Source organism: Globicephala melas, chromosome 15, assembly GCF_963455315.2.
Source record: "Globicephala melas chromosome 15, mGloMel1.2, whole genome shotgun sequence".
Taxonomy (NCBI): domain Eukaryota; kingdom Metazoa; phylum Chordata; class Mammalia; order Artiodactyla; family Delphinidae; genus Globicephala; species Globicephala melas.
The window spans coordinates 37,623,295-37,642,377 of NC_083328.1; the positions used below are offsets into that span (position 1 = coordinate 37,623,295).

The 19,083-nt window shown below is 57.6% G+C and overlaps 3 protein-coding genes and 1 non-coding gene across 8 annotated transcripts in view; 2 read left to right on the top strand and 2 right to left on the bottom strand.

Annotated features, from left to right (window-relative positions):
* Positions 1–3,769: 3,769 nt before the first annotated feature.
* On the top strand, positions 3,770–3,840 carry TRNAG-CCC (transfer RNA glycine (anticodon CCC)). The gene has a single exon. It is a non-coding gene; the product is annotated as a tRNA-Gly (tRNA).
* A 390-nt stretch (positions 3,841–4,230) lies between these two features.
* On the top strand, positions 4,231–5,971 carry METTL26 (methyltransferase like 26). The gene is made up of 6 exons (XM_030872315.2): positions 4,231–4,510; positions 4,663–4,825; positions 5,047–5,106; positions 5,463–5,530; positions 5,619–5,697; positions 5,777–5,971. The coding sequence occupies exons 1-6, from the start codon at positions 4,314–4,316 to the stop codon at positions 5,822–5,824; spliced, it is 615 nt and encodes a 204-aa protein (XP_030728175.2). The 5' UTR covers positions 4,231–4,313; the 3' UTR covers positions 5,825–5,971.
* A 372-nt stretch (positions 5,972–6,343) lies between these two features.
* WFIKKN1 (WAP, follistatin/kazal, immunoglobulin, kunitz and netrin domain containing 1) lies at positions 6,344–10,593 on the bottom strand. Its single transcript, XM_030872310.2, has 2 exons — positions 8,621–10,593; positions 6,344–7,907 (listed from the first exon to the last, which is right to left on the bottom strand). Exons 1-2 carry the CDS (start codon positions 8,789–8,791, stop codon positions 6,426–6,428), a joined length of 1,653 nt encoding a protein of 550 aa, XP_030728170.1. The 5' UTR covers positions 8,792–10,593; the 3' UTR covers positions 6,344–6,425.
* A 145-nt stretch (positions 10,594–10,738) lies between these two features.
* RAB40C (RAB40C, member RAS oncogene family) overlaps positions 10,739–19,083 on the bottom strand; it is a 30,709-nt gene continuing 22,364 nt past the window's right edge. For 4 of the 5 annotated variants that reach the window (XM_030872312.2, XM_030872313.2, XM_060284300.1 and 1 more), the window contains 3 exons: positions 13,676–13,753; positions 13,170–13,392; positions 10,739–12,636 (listed from right to left, as the gene is read on the bottom strand). In XM_030872312.2, coding sequence (XP_030728172.1) covers positions 12,356–12,636; positions 13,170–13,392; positions 13,676–13,753 — 582 coding nt within the window. In that variant the 3' untranslated portion in view covers positions 10,739–12,355. Of the gene's footprint in view, positions 12,637–13,169; positions 13,393–13,675; positions 13,754–17,118; positions 18,244–19,083 lie in introns of those variants that run through there. The other variant, XM_060284301.2, reaches the window with a different exon arrangement.

The window sequence follows — 19,083 nt, forward strand, 5'->3', positions numbered from 1 at the left end:
AATTGGAGTCATGGGCAGTTGAAGAGCAGGCAGGGGCCTCACCCAGCAGGCTGAAAAAAATGGGTGTCATAGTAAGGAAAGGCCTTTACCTCACTGACCCCAGTTAATCATAATAAAAACAAGTATTGGTTTTTCTCTTCTAAAAGCCTCTAAATATGATACAAAAATGTCATGTTAGAAGAGAAAGATGTTTAAGTTTTCAGTCATCCTCCATCATTTTTCAGATCTGAAATCCATGCCCTCACCAACCCAGACTAGAGGATGGGCTTCTGCCAATAAAGGGTGATCGGTGGCCCCCAGGAAAGGCTCCGGCTGGATGCTGCCACACCTGCCACCGAGTTTCTAGGGATTGCCCATTCCTTTTTTTTTTTTGGCCTCATGGCTTGCAGGATCTTAGTTTCCTGACCAGGGACTGCACCTGGGCCCTAGCAGTGAAAGTGTCGAGTCCTAAACACTGGACCTCCAGGGAATTCCCAAGGGATTGCCCATTCCCATACCCAAGTGCAGTGAGTTGAACAGTGGCCCCCCAAAGATACATCGCCCAGAACCTCAGAACATGACCTTATTTGGAATAATGGTCTTTGCAGATATAATTAAAGCAAGGATTTCGAGATAAGGTCATTCTGGATTAGGATGGGCCCTAAATCCAATGATGAGTGTCCGTGTAAGAGAAAGGAGAGGTATATTTGGACACAGAGAGACACAGAGAAGACCAGGTGAAGACAGAGGCAGAGACTGCAGTGAGCCTGCACAAGCCCAGGAACGCCTGGAGCCACACAGAAGCCGGAAGCTGTGATCACGAAAGGGCTTCCTGTAGGGCCACTGGAGGGAGCTGACATCTTTATTTTGGGCTTCTGGCCTGCAGAACTGTGAGAAAATAAATTTTTGTTTTAAGTCACCAAGTTTTGGGGTAATCTGTTATACTACCTCTAGAAAATTAACATACAGAGGGAAGCAGTAGTGGGTGACGGTGAGGGAATGGGAGGGGAAGTGCCCAGGGTACAGCACTGGAGGGCTTGGGAGGAAGTTCAGTGAATGGTGGGCACATGGGCCTGGACCTCAGGAAGGAAGCTGGACCCTGCTGTTGGCTCTGGACACTAGGCGGGCTTACTCCACAGCCCTCTGTAGATGAGCATGACTAGCAGGAGAGGCCCCTCCGGCTCCAACAGTAATCCGCAGGAGACACAACCCCAGGAGGTACCACTGAGCACAGGCCCAGGTCTGGGACACTTCCAGGTGTCCCATGTTCAGCATCCCCTGGGGGACTTGGACCCTCCCAGAGTCTGACACACATCTGGCACTTTACAGGAAATGTGTGCTCACACTTGTTCACCCAGCTCACACATGCTCACATGCATGCATTCACACACACACACGCACTGTAGCAAAGGCCACTGCTTGGCTGCACCCAGCTGCTTCTGTCCCAGGCTCTGAGCTTGGAGAGTGCAGAGGGCAGGTGTCAGTTCCCACAGCATCCAGTCCAGAGTGATGAACGTGGCAGGGGGACGTCAACCTGAGGTCAAGTGCCGTTAAACAGAAGACGTTGCAGGGCATGTGGGCAGTTCCTCAAGCAGCACCATACAACATGGGGGAAGCAGGCTCCTTCTCTCTTACAGGACATGAGTGTAAAGGAAAAACTTCTTTTTCTGTACTCACAACACTTCTGACACCAAAAGTGGGGGGGTGGTTCTTATTGGTTCTCTAGTGAGAATGCTCTAGTTCTCTTTGGACACCAACTGGGTGTCCGACAATTTAACTGGATTCTAACTCTAACTGCCCAGCGTCCACACAGACCCACGGGCTGAGGGCTCAGTCCCTCAACACCACCCCCCATCCCCGCAGACGCCAATGAGGAGTCCAGGCTGTCACCTGTGCTTCTGCGCAACCAGATGTAAGTCAGGGTTCCCACTACCCCCTCCTTGGGTTCCATAACTTGCCAGAATGGCTCACAGAACTCAGGGGAACATTTTACTTATATTTACTGGTTTATCATAAAGGACACGACTGTGGAACAGCCAGGTGGAAGAGATGCCCTGGGAAGGTGTGAGGAAGGGGTGCGGAGCCCCCACGCCCTCCCTGGGAGCCACCCTCCCAGCACCTCCAAGTTCACCATCTGGAAGCTCCCTGAACCCCTCTATTTGCGATTTGTGTGGAGGCTCCATTACAAGAACAGGGCTGATTAAATCATTGGCCATTGGAGATTAGCTGTGTCTCCAGCCTCTCCCCCTCTCAGGAGTCAGAAGTCTGAGTAGGGCAGAAAGTTCCAACCCCCTAATCACAGAGTTCCCCTGGCAACCAGCCCCCATCCTCCAAGAGTCACCTCAATGGTATAAATCCAGGTAAGGCTGAAAGAGGCTTGTTATGAATAACAGATGCTCCTCTCACCCCATCACTCACGAAATCTTCAGGGTTTTAAGAGTTCTATTCCAGGAACCAGGACGAAGACCAAATATCTGTCTCTTATTATACTATAATATGACAGGGTGGCCCGTGCCCAGGAATGCCATGTTAAGTCACCAGGAAGCGTGGTGCCTCTCGAGTGGGCAAGGAGGGCTGAGGGGCCTGGTTGGTGAGGCCTCAGATGACCACTGATCATTACAGGTGACGGTCAGGGATTCACATTGAGGGACACCTCTTCTCCACCTGGAGACACAGAAAATGCTCAGCCAACAAACTAGGAGGTGAAGCAAAAGTGACTCAGGTAATGAAAACTCAGGGCCATGAAATGGGAAAGTCAGCTACGAAAAAAGGGTGGTCGTAATGCAGAATGCCAAAGGGGTTGTCTGGAGGCCGACGCACTGAGTGGAATTTTCGCATCTCCCGTCCCTAAGATGCAAGGTTGTCCTCCTTTTCTGACCACATTCAGACAGCGGCCTCTGGTCCCACTCTGCATGCCCCCTCAACAGCAATCCCAGGCTAAAGTCTCGGTCAGTGCCATTCTCAGAGCTCTTGTCAGAGCGACGTTGGGTATGGGGGGAGGGGTGTCTCACGCGAGAAAAAGTGCCCAGCAAAGGAGATAAGCTAGTCCTGACTGCAGAGCACGCTCTCCAGCCTGCTGAAAGGGCCCCTTCTGAGACATGGGCCCCAAGAAGACAACCAGGGAAAAACCGTGGACACAACACAAATCGGCCTCCCACTTGACTCAGAGGTCACTGACCCCGCACAACATCCGTGAACCCTAGGCTAGCGCTGGTCATCTCAGTGTCACAGAGAAGCCCTGAGCATCACAGGCTCAGTTCCGGCAGGCTGGGCCCGCCCCTCCCGGAGTCCCACCAGCCGCAAGGAGCCCCGCCAAGCACAACCCCGCCCACATAAGAGCCCCGCCCCAGAACCCCGCCCAGCTGCAGCCCCAGCCCCGCCCCAGCGGAGCCCAGCCCACCACAGGAAGCTCCGCCACACAACCCCACCCACCCGCAGCCTCCGCCCAGCCAGGAGCCCGCCCCAGCCACGAAGGCCCTCCCATGGCCCCGCCCCCACAATTTCCGAATGCCGCGGTTGCCGTGGTTTCCACAGAGCACGCTCGAATCCAGTCGGCTGCAAGCCCACGTAGCTCATCCCCGCTCCTTCCCCTCGAGTGCTGGGTGCCCGAGCGACACCCCGAGCCCCCCCACCATCGCGGACCCCGCCAAACCTGGTGCACCTAACCATTAGCGACGCATGCGCACCAATGTCTCTGTGCAGAGCCGGGAAGGCCGGTGTGGGAAGGGTAGTGAAGGCTAGTAGTTGCGTCACAATCACCTAAGTCTCGCGGGCGAGTTGGTTACCAGCAGCGCCGCTGGTGTAGTGGTATCATGCAAGATTCCCATTCTTGCGACCCGGGTTCGATTCCCGGGCGGCGCATGTCGTATTTTTTCTTTCCCCTCAACTCAAAAAAACCCCGAGAGATTTCATAAAGGAAAGAAAGACTAGAGGGAAGTATCCCATTCCGATGCGACACGAACGAGACTACTTTGGAGTAACAAGCGCTATGAAAATGTGCCAGGACAGCCACGGGCACGGGGTGCTGAGCCAATGGGTGCCTGTAAACCAGCCCCCCCAAGCTCCTCGCCCCGTCCCCCTGCGGAGGCCGCGGCTCGCTACCCGCCTCTGCGGCTGCGGGGCCTTTAAGGCGCGGCGCGTGTCCTCCTGGGAATTGTAGTCTGTGGGTGTGGGGGGGGCGCCGGCTGCTCGGCGGCTAGGCCACAGCTCCCGACGGGCCCCGCGGTGCCGGACTACCACTCCCGACGGGCCCCGCGAACCACAGCACCACTCCCGACGGGCCCCGCGGTGCTGGGCTAACACTCGTAACGGGTCCCGCCGCGCGGGACTAGAAGATGCTGGTGGCGGCGGCCGCCGAACGGAACAAGGAACCCATCCTGCGCGTGCTGCAGCAGTACGTGGACCCGGCCCAGCGCGGCGTCCGCGTGCTCGAGGTGGCCTCGGGCTCTGGCCAGCACACGGCCCACTTCGCGCGGGCCTTTCCCCACGCCGAGTGGCAGCCGTCCGACGTGGACCAGCGCTGCCTGGACAGGTGCGGCGGGAAGGCGGGACCCCGGGGGTGAAAATGTGCCCCGTCCCGCTGCCCTGGATCCCCACGCTATTGTGATCCCTCTAAGCCTCCCCCAAGTAGTGTTGCAGAAATGGCTGCACAGGCCACCCCACCCACGGGCTGCCTTCCCGCAGCATCTTGGCCACCACTCAGGCCCAGGGACTGCCCAACGTGAAGGCCCCGCTGTACCTGGACGTGAGGTGGGATTGGGAGCAGTGGGGCGGGATCCTGCCGCAATCTTTGGACCTGCTACTCTGCATCAACATGAGCCACATCAGCCCCCTGAGCTGCACCGAGGTCTGTGGGAGCGTGGGTGAGCTACCCAGGGGCCACCCACCTGCGTCGTGCGGCATTCCTTCCCCTGCACTGGGAGGGAGCGGGATGCCAGGTTTGCCCTGAATCAGAGACAGGGCACTCAGGCCGGGGGAGGTCAGGCTGAGATTCCAGTACTGGGCCCAGGGCTCTTTTGGGCCCTGGGGAAGGCTCCTCACTGCTCTCCTGCTTCCCCCACTTCCCAGGGGCTCTTCAGAGCAGCAGGACACCTGCTCAAACGCAAGGCGCTCCTCATCACCTATGGGGTGAGTGCTCCTGCCTGAGATGGGCCTCTCCTGGCAGGACCACCCCAGCTAGCCTTGGCTGTCCCCGCCTTTCAGGATTCCTTTCTTGTCTCCGTATTTTCAGTTGCCCTTTTCCCCAGCTTCCCATTATCACTGAAACACACCCAGGCCCTCCCCTCTCCAACACTCCTGTCATCTGCCAGTCTTTCTGCACCCCGTTGGCTCAGCAGCTGGTCCTCAGCTGTCCCGCTCTGGGAAGCAATGAGGGGTGTGTCCTTTCCATTCTGTGGGTGCCATCCTGCAAGTCTGCCCAGTGGATGACAGGGGATGGCTGAGCCTGTGGATAGTGGACAGAATCGTGTTCTCTGTCTCCACAGCCCTATGCCATCAATGGGAAGATTTCTCCCCAGAGTAACGTGGACTTTGACCTCACCCTCAGACGCAGGTCAGAGCTGGGTGGGTAGGGGGTTTGGTTGGGGGGCAGGTGGGCTGGGTAGACCCCCAGGCCGATTCCACCTCCTTCTCTCCTGCAGGAACCCAGAGTGGGGGCTGCGGGACACGGCCCTTCTGGAGAACCTGGGCCAGGCCAGCCAGCTGTTCTTGGAGAGGATGGTAAGTGGGGAGGACTGTGGTCACAGGCAGCCTCCCTGGGGACCAGGAGCAGCTTCTCCAGCCAAAGTATCTCCCCCAGGTGGACATGCCAGCCAACAACAAGTGCCTCATTTTCCGGAAAGAGTAAACCCCTTCTCCGCCATGCCTGTGTCCCTGGGACAAACCCAGATCACCAGCCCCTACCACCCTGGGCCAGACTATGGGGACTGGCCCTCCCCAGACTGGGGATTCTTAGCTAGTGGCCACAGGGCTGCTAAGAGCCTGGGAATAAAGTGTTTCCTGCTGTCCCATTGCTGGTATCTGCCATGCCTCCTCCTGGGAGCACTCTTGCAGGGTGCTGGGTGGGCAGGCTGTGTCTCCAAGGGTTCCATTCTGGGGACAAGAAGGGTCTGGCCTGTGGGTCAGGGCTTGGGGGCATCCTGGACTCTGCTGCTCCACTCGGGCAGAGAGGGGAGGGAGGGAGGAAGGACCCAGGGGCTGCTGAGACACGACTGAGCTGGCTGCCTGGCCCTCCAGCCATGGGAGGTGATACCCACTTCAGAGGCTGGTTCTCACTGGTGCTCCCTGGTGACCTCAGACTGGAGCCAAATCCCCGTGTGGTGGCAGGACCCCCAGCACAGGCAGGTTATGAGGTCCAGGACGCTTTTATTCAGGCGGAGGGCGGGGCGGGCGGGGCGGGCCGGGAGTGGGTGGTTTGTGGGGAGGGCGGGGTGGGGCGAGTGGGCGGGCTAGTCTTGGAAGCGGTTGAGCAGCTCGCAGGCCTTCCTCTCTAGCAGCTCCGAGATCTTCTTGATGCGCTTCTCGCTGGCTGCGCGGACGTAGCTGCCCGCATCCAGCATGGCCACGCCGTCTCGCACCTCGCCCATGATGACCAGCGGGCTGTCGCCAGCCGTCACGTTGGGGCAGGGGCAGGCCCGGTCCATACCGCTCAGCGTCACCTCCAGGTACTTGGTGCCCAAGAGCCTGAGGCCCATCTTGTCATCCTTGAGCACGTCGTCCAGGGCCACGCGAGCGATGCCGCCGCCGCCGCCCGCCTCGGGCTCCTCCAGCACCTCCGTGAGCCGCCCCACGATGGCGAAGTCGCTGCGGCACAGGCTGAGCGCCAGCTTGCTCCGGAGACGGCAGGCCCGGCAGGGCGGTGTCCGCGGTATGGGGCAGGCGTCCTCGCAGCTCTCGCGGCTCTCGAAGTTGTTGCCATTGCCCTCGCAACCGCTGTACTCAAAGGGGTGGCACTGCTGTAGCAGCGGACTGTAGGCCCAGCGCGGCTCCCAGCCCTGGCAGGGGCCCTGCACGGCCGGCAGCACGCAGGCGTCCCTGGGGCCACGGGCGCAGGCCTGCTGGCACGCCTCATAGGTCTCGAAGCCCTGGGCACCCCCGGCACAGCTGCCAACTGGGAAGGTCATGCAGCCACCCCGCTGCGGGTCAAAGTGCCAAAGGACCTGGCCAGAGGGGGTGCCGACACAGGCCTGCGTGGTGGGTAGGCATTGGGCTGGGGCGGCGGCCACTGGGGCCGCGTCCTCGGCCGGCTCCCGCTGGACCACGGAGAGCGGGAAGTCGGCCCGCAGCAGGCCAGCGGCATTGCGCGCGGTGCACGTGTAGAGGCCGGCGTCCTCTGGCCTGGCATTGTAAAGCACCAGCTGCCCGATGCTCGTGACCACCACGTTGCCATACATCTGGTCTGGCCGCATGATCAGGTTCTCCCGCTGGTCACTCTGCTTCTCCCAGGTCACAGCGGGTGGCGGGCGGCCACTGACGTCACAGTGGAGGCTGGCTGTGCCCCCTACATACACTGCCTGTGGGGAGGGGCTGCTGTAGAGGGCAGGTGGCACCAGGGCATCCCCGGGTGTCGGGCGGGCGGTGGTCTCGGGGGGCCCGGGGCTGCTGGGTGGCCTGCTGAGGACATGCTTGCAGGGCACGACGTGCAGGCGGAGGCCACGCAGGCAGGCCTCTGCATCCATGTAGCAGCGGTTGTAGTAGGTGAGGCCGTCCGAGGCGCAGGTGAAGCTGGGCTCCTTCTCACAGCGGTCACGGCAGCGGCACACAGGCTGCCCATCCCAGATGTCGCAGTCGGAGCCCTGCTGTGGGCACACGAAGCCATCACATGAGGCCGCCAGCTTGGGTGTGGCCAGGCCGCTGTCAGGGAAGCGGGCTGCCACGCAGCTCTGCAGCCCACACACGTTGGTGCAGCACTTCTCAGTGGCAGCGCAGTCCTGTGGAGGGGGCGGGAGTGGACAGCTCAGCGGACACCCAAATACCCCTCCCCCTTCAGCCCTGCCCCAGCATGCCCAGCGAGGGCAGTGGTGAGTCCCCTGCTGCCTCTCCCTGAATCTGTTTCCCCTCTGGGAGCCGAGCAGGTCTGCAGGTTTGCTTTCCATCTGGACAATGAACTACAACTGCCTGGCGCACCCATCACATAGGTCATCTCACTGGACCTCACGGAATCCTCAGACCCCTGGCCACCAGAGCAGCTTTTTTTGTTATCCCATCATACACATGAGGACACTGAGGCTCCGGGAGGACGTAAAAGTGCTCAAGGCCACTGCAGTGGTGCAGGGCTGGGCTGCAAAGGCGGGACCTCCAAACAGGTTCCCGCCTCTCTGCCCCGCTGGACCTGAAAACAGCTAGTTGCAGGGTGGGGGTGGGCAGGTCTGAGAAGTGAGAAGGGGGCCTCCAGTTTTCAGATGTGAAGGCAAAGACGGGGCGGCTGTCCCCAGGGCCCCTCATATGGAGCACAGTGTGAAACCCCAGCAGAAGAGTGGGGAGCCTGAGGAGGAAGTGACTTCCAGCGTTGAGGGTCCCCTCTGCAGGCAAGGCCTGGGGCGTGGGGGAGGTCCTGGCTTCTCCCATGCTGACCAGGGGCCCCCAACGTAGTCTGTCTCCCCCCCCCCCAAGCTGGGCCAGTGGTGACAGTGCCTGTGCTCACCTGGTCTCTGACGCACTCACGCTCACAGGTGCTCTGGGCGTCCACCCACAGGTTGGGGCTGAGCTGGTTGGGGCACACACCCGGGTGGCTCCTGGGCCCCGGCGGCAGGCTGGCCCCCGCAGTCAGCCCAACCAGGAGCAACAGCAGCAGGAGTGGCCTCAGGGCCGGCATGGGGACCGAGGGACCAGGGGGTGGGGGGGTGTGGCCGCTAGCCCCTCCTCAGGCCCTGCCGATCCCCACTCCCTGCAGGCATCCACCCTCCCAGATCTGTGATCGGTGCCCCTGCCCCCTGCCCCTGGACTCCCCTCTGTCCCCCAAGGTTGGAGCTCACAGCAGACGCTCAAGTCTCAGGCTGGGTGGGTTCCGGGTCTCTCCGAGCTGAGTCTGTGCCTGTGGCACCGGCCCCTCCCCCTCCTGGCCCCTCTGGTCAGCTCAGGGCAGGGGGCGGGGAGAGGAGAGGAAGGCTGGGGAGGGGCCAGCGCCCAGGAGCACAGAGACACTGGCCATGAGGGTCACCAAGGGGCGGAGAAGGGCGGCTCCGGCCGGAGAGAGGAGGGGGAAACGCTGTAACCGGAGCCCCTCCTCCCTCCAGGCCCTGGGATCAAAGCTGGCCTGCAAGAGGGGGCAGGGCTGGCCAACCCCTCTGGCTCCCCAATCCAACCCTGGGCCTGGGTCTTCCCCAGAGCAGGCCAGGCTGGACTGCCACCTGGTAGTCACTATGTCCAGGCAAAGGTGCAGGGGCTCTGTGTTAAGCCCAGCAACGGTGGGGTTCTGCTCCCTTCCCAAGGAAGATTCCACAACCTTCCCCATACCCCTTCTCGTGGTCACACCGTGCCAGCAGGTCTTGGGGTCAAATCTAAACCCTTTCTGCTGGAGGTGAAGCCTTTGCAGCACAAACATACCTGATGGGCACGGCCTGGGGGAGGCTGACGCATGGCAGAACTTTGCATTTAGAGAGCCTGCTTCCTGCCCCTTCTGAAACCCAGGCACCTGTCTCCTGGTCCAGGCCCTTCCTCAAAGGGTTATGGTGCTTGCCAAAAAAGTGGGGTACTAGAGCAGTGGACAGGGAGGGAACGGTCTGTGTGTGCTGGCCGGCACAGGCGCCGGTCACAAGGGCTGTGGACACTAGAGACGCGGTGAGGGTGTTTACTTGGACTGATCTGAATCTCAGCGGCTGTGTGTGGCCCTGCGTGGGGCAGCACAGTCCTGAGAGAGATCAAGGGCATCTAAGAGCACCCTGAGAACAGCGTGTCCCAGGAGAGCTTAAGGACCTGCAAGGACCCAAAGGTCTTCGCCTGCCCCTCCAGGCCCGTGACATTCAGGAAGGATGGAAGCTCCTCCTGGGCGTGGGGGCAGCGGGGAGATCAAACGCAGCCACCGCGAGAATGTGCTTTTCCCAGGGGTCTGGGGCCCCAGGAGTGCCTGCTCTGAGACTGGATGGGAGAGTGTCCTGTGACCCTGTGTCTGACTGGCTGACCTGAGAGGCAGGGCAATAAGAGCCTGGTTTGGTCCAAATGAGACCAAGAGACACCCCAAGTGTGGAGGACACCATGGGTCCCCTGCCCTGTATAGCCACAGCCACAGGCAGTGGTCTTCAACCGTGTGGGCTACGTTCAGAGCAACTGCCCCCCTAACCCCAGCCCTGCTGACCTCCAGGGCGTCTGCTGCACCCCTGAGCTGAGCCCTACATACCCTTTTAAGTGGGTGGCTCTCCCACGGAGGGTGCTGGCCCCAAGGCCTGGGTTCTCAGTTGTGGTGAGTCTCGGGGGACAGTTCTTCTGGTCCACCACCTGCTCAAGCAGCAGAGGGAACCTGGTAGGCCCTGCCCAGGACACTAGTGAGGGCTCAGTATCCCAGGTTCTGGCCCTGGGGGCAGCAGGCAGCAGATGCTCCCAGCGGCCATGGGTTGAACTACTGCACAGGCAGGAACAGCTGGGGAAAGCTGCTTCCAGGTCCACCTAGAAACGCAGGGAGGCCTGAAACCCTTCGGAGCTCAGCAAGGGAGTCATGGGGGATGGAGCAGGAACAAAGCAGCCCTCTGCAGTGCCACCCCTCCAACCGCCACTCAGCCCAGTGGGTTAAAGCCAGACTTTCATTCACTCACAATGCAACCTGGAAGCCAGAGCTGAATTATGTTTACTACACAAAGAAACTAAAACTGTCCAAAACGAGCCCAGGAATAGTGCAAGTGTGGACAGCAGCAAAGGGTAGTGTTGATATGGTGAATGCAGGATCGTCCGTTTCCTCAAAACAATGTCCAAAGAAGGGGCTCCTGCTGGCAGGACAGGATGGGTGGGGCCTCCTCTGCCCACCCAACCCTGCTGGCAGCCAGGCCTCAGCCAGGATCCTGCTCACAGGCGCTGCAGCCCCTCCCCACCTCACCTCCTATAACAGCAGCCCTCGGGGCACCCACCACAGAACAGTCCCGAGCAAGGGGGTCACAGGCCAGGGAGGGGCCCGTGGGCAGGAGGTAGAGTTGAGCACCAGTGACCTGTGGCCACGTCACCAGCCAGGTGGACGGAAGGAGGCCAGGCCTCCAGCTCAGGCTGGCCGGTGGGTCCTCGAGGAGGGGCTCAGCGTCCACCACTAAGAAACGGGTGAGAAAGGTTTTGGTGACATGTGACCTCACAGAGGGGTGCAACTGGGTGAGGAGCAGCTATGGGATCACACCCAAGGTCAGAAGACAGAAGCTGGCCAGAGAAGGGTCTAGACACCCCAGGAGGCAAGTGGGGCAGGCTCAGTCCAGACTTGCCCAGGGCCTGGTGGCCCCAGTGAGCACTGCCTACAAATAGCTCTGTGTCAACTCGGAGAGACGCCGAGCCAGTTTCATGCAGCAACGGATGTAAACGGAACTGAAGGTGCAGAATCACAGAACGAAGGTTGATGGCCCCCACGTGGGGAGAGAGGGAGCTGGGGAGGGACGTGGGGGGTGCACCCCGCTTCCCCTTTTCCAAGCAACGTGGGAACCTGCGAGTCGCCCCTGGCTCTGAACCCGTAGCTCCATGACACACACGGATGTCATCCAGGAAGGCCGGCGGGAGCCCTGGAAACTGCAGCTCCACCACGCAGACTACTGGGGCCCGCACCCTCAGCACATGGCGGGCACACTGACCACCATGCTCAGAAAGGCCAATGCATGTAGCTGGGGAGTCCAAGATTGCTGCCCAAAGCTTCCACATGTTCTCCACTGGCCCCCACACAGCCCATAGCCCCATGTGAAGTGTTATGTGAATTCAGATTCAAGCCTTGATGGTGGATTCTTTCCCATCTTTGCCTCAAACACCTCCTCTCTCCCAATGTCCCAAAGCTCGTCCCCTCAGCTGTCATGGGCTCACCGCGTGGTTGCACGGAGGCTTCCCTGCTGGTCCTTTAAAAATGTACAAAAGGGGTGAACCATCTTTTACATAAATAAGAAAGGGAACCTGGTCTCCCAGTCCCCAGGGACAGCCCCCTCACGGCTGGGGCCAGGCAGAGCCGCCTCCAGGGGTCTTCTCAGCCACACCTCGGGGTCCTGGGCGTGATCTGCCACCATCCCAGCAGCATGGCCCTCCACTGTCCTGTGGAGCTGGTCTGGCTGAGACCACCAGCCTACTAGGGGCATCCCCACGCTTCCCAGGAGGGACTGTGTGGCCAAAGTTTTCCCTGCACACAGCGCTGGGCCCAGCGCCCAGCCAGGAGCACTCCCCAAGCGTGAGCCCTCCCAGAGTGCATCTGGATGGGGCACAGCCTGCCGAGCTAGGAGATCTTGCAGTTGCTCCGCGAGCAGTTCTGGGGTGGGCTCTGGGGTGGTCGGATGGACTTGGACCGCTTGAGGCTGTTGCCCTTGCTGCCGCCGCCCCCTGCTCCAGTAGCCAGTGAGTAGGAGCGCCCGTGCATCATAACAGCGTTCATGCCATTGGCCATCGAGAAAGACTTGAGGTGGCTCTTGATGGTGACAGGAAGCGGGAGCTTGTCGATGAGGTGCACGGGGGTGCAGGAAACGATGGCCCGGCAGCAGAGGTCCTGCAGACTGAACACTGCAGGTGGGGGTCAGAAGATGGAGGGGGCGGGGTCAGACCGTGGGGAGGGGATCAGACCATGGGCAGGTGGGCGTGAGGCGCGGGTAGATCTCGGTGGCCAGTGGCAATCTCGCCAGCAGGTAAGCACAACTGACGCCTAGAAGGGGCTGGGGATTGGGGAGGTCTGCAAAGCTCCCAGGGCTCCTGAACCAGAAAACCCCCGGACCCTGCTCCTGCCCCAGGCATGCAGAGAGCAGCCACTGGACGCCCTGCTCCCGTTTCATCCCCGGAGCCACGGCACACTGAGAGGTGCCCTGGGAGACCCTGCAGGGCTCGGCGGCTAGACCTCCAGCCCCTCAGCCTGGGCGACTACTGAGCTTCCCTGGCCGCCTTGGCAGCTCTGTTCTGGTGGGACTGCTGAGTCCAAGGGCCTGGGAGGCGGAGCCTGGAACCTGTCCGCCTGCTGGGGGTGGGACAGGTCAGTCACGGCCCCGCCCCTCCTGAGCCACACCCCCAGCCCCACAGCCGGCCCCGCTGGGCACACTCCTCACCTCGGTTGGGCCTCCAGATCTTCTCCATGCCGTGCCGCATAAGCACGATGCGGGACAGCTCAGTGAAGGACTCGATGACGTTGAAGTTGCACAGTGGGCTGACCTCGAAGAAGGTCATGCAGTTCTTCTCCGCGTAGGCACGCGCCTGCTCTGTCGGGACTTGCCGCTTGAAGGCCAGGTGCAGCCGGTTCCCAACCAGGATCCGGGGGACCCCGGGTGCATGCTAGGTAGCGCACAGGACTCAGCAGAGGCAAGAACGTGGGACGCCCCCTCTCTGTGCTGCCCCCCCGGGGGGGCCCTCTGTCGCTTCTCTGATGAGATGGGGCTCCTTGGGGCACAGGACCCCACTGGGAGAGTGCCATAGCAGTCAGTGCATGAGAAGATGCAGAGCTGGGGCACAGGAGGGGCTGAAAATGGGGGTAACAGAGTCTCCTCATGGGGGATGTGAGCGCACATGCTGGGGAGGGGGTGACCCTGGAAGGGGGTGTCCACAGGAGCACACCTACCTCATCGATCTCCTTGATCCACCGGTCAATGCCGTCGAAGGACCAGCGGTTGGTGATGTCATACACCAGAAGGATCCCCTGCAAGGGAAACGCGGGCATTACGAGGCCCAGGGGCCGCCCGGATGGAAGGGGTCTGGTTCAGGCTTGGCCCTACACCGCTCCCTCCCAGCACAGGCAGGGCCAGGGACACTGGGGCACCAGCCAGACAGCTGTCAGGTGGACCATACAGTTTACTCAACAGGTGGCATCGTGGGAAATGTGCTTTGAGCTTTCCTCTTTGCGTTTCAGGGCGGCTCTGTGCACAGGGTTCAGCTAGCCCTGTCCCTGTCTCCTCACCATGGCCTGGCCCTGTGGCCCTGGACGCTGCCTGTGTGTGTGGGCTGCCTGACTGTCAGGGATCTCGTGGACTCAATACTGCCTCCTCCCTCCCCCTGAGGACTCAGCTGGGGCAGAACTGGCATTTTTTCAGTGTCTTTGAAGCACTGAAAAAGTCCTCCAAGCACGTTGTATTACCCTGTGATCATTTAAGTCACTCGACCTAAGACAGGTGCACAAAGGACCACGTATGGTGAGGGGCTGTATCGCCACACTACCCAGCAGTGCATTCTTCCCGGGGGGCACCGAGCAGAGGTGTTTCTAAGTTTTCCAACCCACACTTGCTGAGGACTCCAGTCACTCTGGCAGCTGCCCCCACAAGCCGCACAGAGGGCGTGCTGCAGGGACTTTCCTGTCACGTTCCTTAGAGACCAATTACTCCATCTGCTCAGCTCTCCTTGTCGTCTGTGCCTGGTACATCTCAGCGGGGACCTGTCACAAGCCTCAGGAAGGCAACTCCAGCAAGTGAGTGTGGCCCCCAAGCCCACTCTGGCCTTACATCCCACCCTGAAGCAGTCTCCTCCAGAACCCAACCCCAAGCAGGACTCACACCCCTCCCCATCCCAGGAAGTCTTCTTCATTCAGTCCACGTCTCTATCACACACAGGGGAGGAGAAAAGTGCAGATGAGATGGAAGGAACAGGGCACCCTCCATCTCAAAATGAGGAATTTTAAAGCCTTTCCCCTTAAAAATGTCCTTCAAATTCCAGAAGATGAGGTCCTGTTAAGACAAAGGTTGAGATTACTTTAACCCATCCTGGTGGCTCCTGCTCCCTGGATGGAAAGTCTTGCGCAGAATAGGGCGGAGCTGCCTGCGAGGGAGGAATGCCAGGCCTGGAGGGGAATCGGTTGCTGTGGTGGTCGACAGAGTACACTGACAAGGAATTCATCCTGTTCCCGGGGGCACAGGGACCAAAGCCCTCTCCCTTGGTGTTGGGATGGGGGTAGAGCCACCCGCCTTCCAACTTGGAAACCCCCTTCTAAGAAATAATTGAGGACATATCTAAAGACCAGCTTTGCCAGATGCTCATCACGGCATCGCTCGTAAGACAAAGAGCAGGAAACAAACTAAACATGTGGCCCCCAGGGCTGCTGAGCAGTCCAGCGAGGTGCAGACTCCCCTGGCAGGCAGGCAGGCGATGAAAGTAAGGGTTCACTTGAGAGCACCTGTGCTGATCACATGCATAACAGACTGCAAGGTGACAAACACGGATCCCAAATGTTACAGACAGGGCAGTTTTTTAAAAAATACAAGTATAGGGGCTTCCCTGGTGGCACAGTGGTTAAGAATCCGCCTGCCATTGCAGGGGACATGGGTTCGAGCCCTGGTCCGGGAAGATCCCATGCAGCGGAGAAACTAAGCCTATGCGCCACAACTACTGAAGCCCGCGGGCCCAGAGCCTGTGCTCTGCAACAAGAGAAGCCACCACAATGAGAAGCCTGCACCCGCAACAAAGAGTAGCCCCCACTCACTGCAACTAGAGAAAGCCCGCGTGCAGCAGCGAAGACTCAACGCAGCCAAAAATTAAATAAATGAATAAATTAATTAAAAAAATACAAGTATAAGCACTCCACACACCACACAGAAAAGGTTTCCACGGACGTGACCACACATGGAAGGGCTGGATGGGGACTTACTTTCTTGCTTATGCTTCCTATGTAACATTATTAATTTTTTTATTTTTTGGATTCTACCATCTTTATTAACCTATCAATGTTACATTTTATACATAATATCTAGTTGTGTTCTCAAAGGGATCTACTTTAGGGGACTTCCCTGGCGGTCCAGTGGTTAAGACTCTGTGCTTCCACTGCAGGCGGCATGGGTTCAATCTCTGGTCAGGGAACTAAGACCCCACATGCCGTGCAGTGAGGGGAAAAAGAAAATAAGGATCTACTTTAGTACATTGTGTTAATAGTAAAAAGCCAAGTAAGATGGCTGAACTTCAACCTAGCATTTATTTTTTAATAAATTTATTATTTTTTGCTGCGTTGGCTCTTCGTTGCTGCATGTGGGCTTTCTCCAGTTGTGGTGAGCGGGGGCTACTCTTCGTTGCGGTGCGCAGGCTTCCCATTGTGGTGGCTTCTCTTGTTGCAGAGCAAGGGCTCTAGGTGTGCGGGCGTCAGTAGTTGTGGCTCCTGGGCTCTAGAGCGCAGGCTCAGTAGCCCTGGTGCACGGGCTTAGTTGCTCCGCGGCATGTGGGATCTTCCCGGACCAGGGTTCAAACCCGTGTCCCCTGCATTGGCAGGCGGATTCTCAACCACTGCGCCACCAGGGAAGTCCCCAACCTAGCATTTTAATATCCTCTGGACAAGGTAAGCTAGAAAAGTCAATCACTTTGCGCACATGTAAGAGTAGTGTTCCAAAATGACTAGGAAGCTACTACTTTTAAGCAGGGGAGGAAAAAAACCTTTCATTTTGGTCTTTTATTTCCCCAGCAAATTATACTTTCAATAAACAGCAACAATGATATCATAAAAAAAGGCTCTGCTTTTTTTTTTTTTTTTTTGGTACAGGGGCCTCTCGCTGCTGTGGCCTCTCCTGCTGCGGAGCACAGGCCCCGGACGTGCAGGCCCAGTGGCCGTGGCTCACGGGCCCAGCCGCTCGGCGGAATGTAGGATCCTCCCGGACCGAGGCACGAACCCACGTCCCCTGCATCGGCAGGCAGACTCTCAACCACTGCGCCACCAGGGAAGCCCTATGCTCTGCTTTTTAAATTTCTGTACTTCAGTACGAATTAAAATAGTAGTATTAGAGTCTTTTGGGAGTGTAACGGAGCCTCTTTATCGATAACCTGGTCCAGGTTGGGTATAGCCCTAACTGAAGGGAGGACGGCTATGTGCATAAGGATTAGACCCACTTGGTACTTCCAGGAGGTAGAGTGAAACCTGGTCTTGGTTGACAGGACCCGGGTTGGCTTGGAGCCATACTGGGTTGTAAGGCAGGGGCCACAGTGTAACTAGTGGGTTGAAAGTCTATGGAGGGTGGGTAACTGCTCGCCTGGTACTGCTGAGCCGGGTGAGCAGGCAAGTTGCTGAGACTGACCAGAAAAGGCAGGAGCCGGTACCTGAGAAGTTGGTTGCTGGCCATGTCCCTGGAACTGCTGAGGCTGTTGAGGTGCATTTGGCCGATACAGCCTGAATACTGAATACCATTCTGCTGTAGTGGCTGGGAGGTGCCTGTGGCTGCTGAGTGCCATGGCCGGCCTGCTGCAGGTACTGCTGGCACATCTGACCTTCACTCTGACCTGCTTGAGTCTGAGCTCCTGTACATGGTGGCTGCTGTGGCTGAATTCCTGGTGGGTAAGCTGCAGAGGAGGCAGCAATGCTGTTGCGAGTTCCTGAGCAGTCTTCTTTCTGCAGGAGCACTGGGTGGCCCTGAAACGTGATCATCTGTTAAGCCGAACACTGACAGGACATTTTTATTGATTTCACCTTGGTTTTTTTTTCTCTTCTTAGATATTTATTTATTTAATTTATTTATCTGACCACGCCGGGTCTTAGCTGCGGCATGCAGGATCTTTGTTGTGGCATGCAGCCTCTTAGTTCCCGACCAGGGATCAAACCTGGGCCCCCTGCATTGGGAGCATGGAGTCTTAACTCATTACGGACCGGAGGATTTTTGCAGAAACTTAACGCCTGTGGCTGGCGATTTTTAGTTTGGCCGGCCAAAAAGTTAATTCTTCTATTTCACTAACACTTTGTGGGTTATCACATTCAATAGTTACACCTGACACACCTGTAAAGTCCTCTAATTTTCAAGAAATGTTGTCTTCGATCCACTTTTCTGCAGAAGCAAAGGAGTTTCATGTTCACTTTCCGTATCAGAATCAATCACTAAAGTTTTTTGTCTTTTTGTTGGTCTACTATTCACATCGTCTGAATCAGAACTATAGTCTGAAGAACTATCATCTTCTGAGACACTAGGGTATATGTCGCTTGGACAATCAGAGAAAGCATCTGCATAAAATTCACCGAAATATTCTACTTCACTCAAAATTTCGCGATGCGTCATTTTTGAAAATTTTACGTTTATAATATACACAAGGTTGGAACAAAAACCTAACGGAGCAAAATGTGAATGATAACGACAATCGTAAGTTGTATAATGAACCCATGATCAATTTTAAGCTCTAACAACTTTGCACGCTGATGTTAATCGTATCACTCTCTAAAAACATATTGATACATCTCCGGGCAATAATGTGTTAACCACTTGACCACCAAGGAAGTCCCTCACCTTGGTTTTTGAAAGGATCAAAAGCTGACATACTTGCTGCCATAACCTGAGTAGACTGTTTTCCAGAAGAATCAGAAGCAGCAGGCCTTTTTTTTTTTTTTTTGCGGTACGCGGGCCTCTTACTGTTGCAGCCTCTCCTGTTGCGGAGCACAGGCTCTGGACGCACAGGCTCAGCGGCCACGGCTCACGGGCCCAGCCGCTCCGCAACATGTGGGATCTTCCTGGACCGGGGCCCGAACCCGTGTCCCCTGCATCGGCAGGCGGACTCTCAACCACTGCGCCACCAGGGAAGCCCAGCAGGCTTCTTTTTTTAATGTCCTTTTCTAGCAGCAGGCTTTTCTTCCCTACCATTCACAGTATCACTTTCAGGAATGTTGGTGGATGGTCCTGGTTCTCCAGGTGGTTCCAAGCTATCCAATAAGTGATTCACTTTATTTAGAAGCTCCATCAGTTCTCGATGAAGGTATTTCACCTGACTTGATTCAAGGGGTGTTGGCTGGCAGTTAACAAATAATGTCGGTTTCAGTATCCTACTACACTGAATTGCAAAGGAAAGGTCAGAACTATCAAAAACTGTTATAAGATCTCCATCTTCATGTTTATATTTTATTGTAATTTCATCATTACTCAGAAGTTTTCCTCTGAAGAGTCACTGCATCATTAGCACTAATTCATCATAAATATTATCTTCATTATGAATGGGAATTCGCTGAATATCCTCCCCAAGTTGAGCTTTGATGATTAGCTTCCCACTCAGATTCAACTGCCCAATCATGGTGGACTCCAGGATGTT

Excerpts from the sequence above, each read along its gene's own strand:
- METTL26 (XM_030872315.2), top strand. The coding sequence starts at position 4,314 with ATGCTGGTGGCGGCGGCCGCCGAACGGAACAAGGAACCCATCCTGCGC. Across the intron at positions 4,826-5,046 it reads GCCCCCTGAGCTGCACCGAG|GGGCTCTTCAGAGCAGCAGG; the intron begins GTCTGTGGGAGC and ends CCCACTTCCCAG. Across the intron at positions 5,698-5,776 it reads AGCTGTTCTTGGAGAGGATG|GTGGACATGCCAGCCAACAA; the intron begins GTAAGTGGGGAG and ends TATCTCCCCCAG.
- WFIKKN1 (XM_030872310.2), bottom strand. The coding sequence starts at position 8,791 with ATGCCGGCCCTGAGGCCACTCCTGCTGCTGTTGCTCCTGGTTGGGCTG. Across the intron at positions 7,908-8,620 it reads GTGAGTGCGTCAGAGACCAG|GACTGCGCTGCCACTGAGAA; the intron begins GTGAGCACAGGC and ends CCCCCTCCACAG.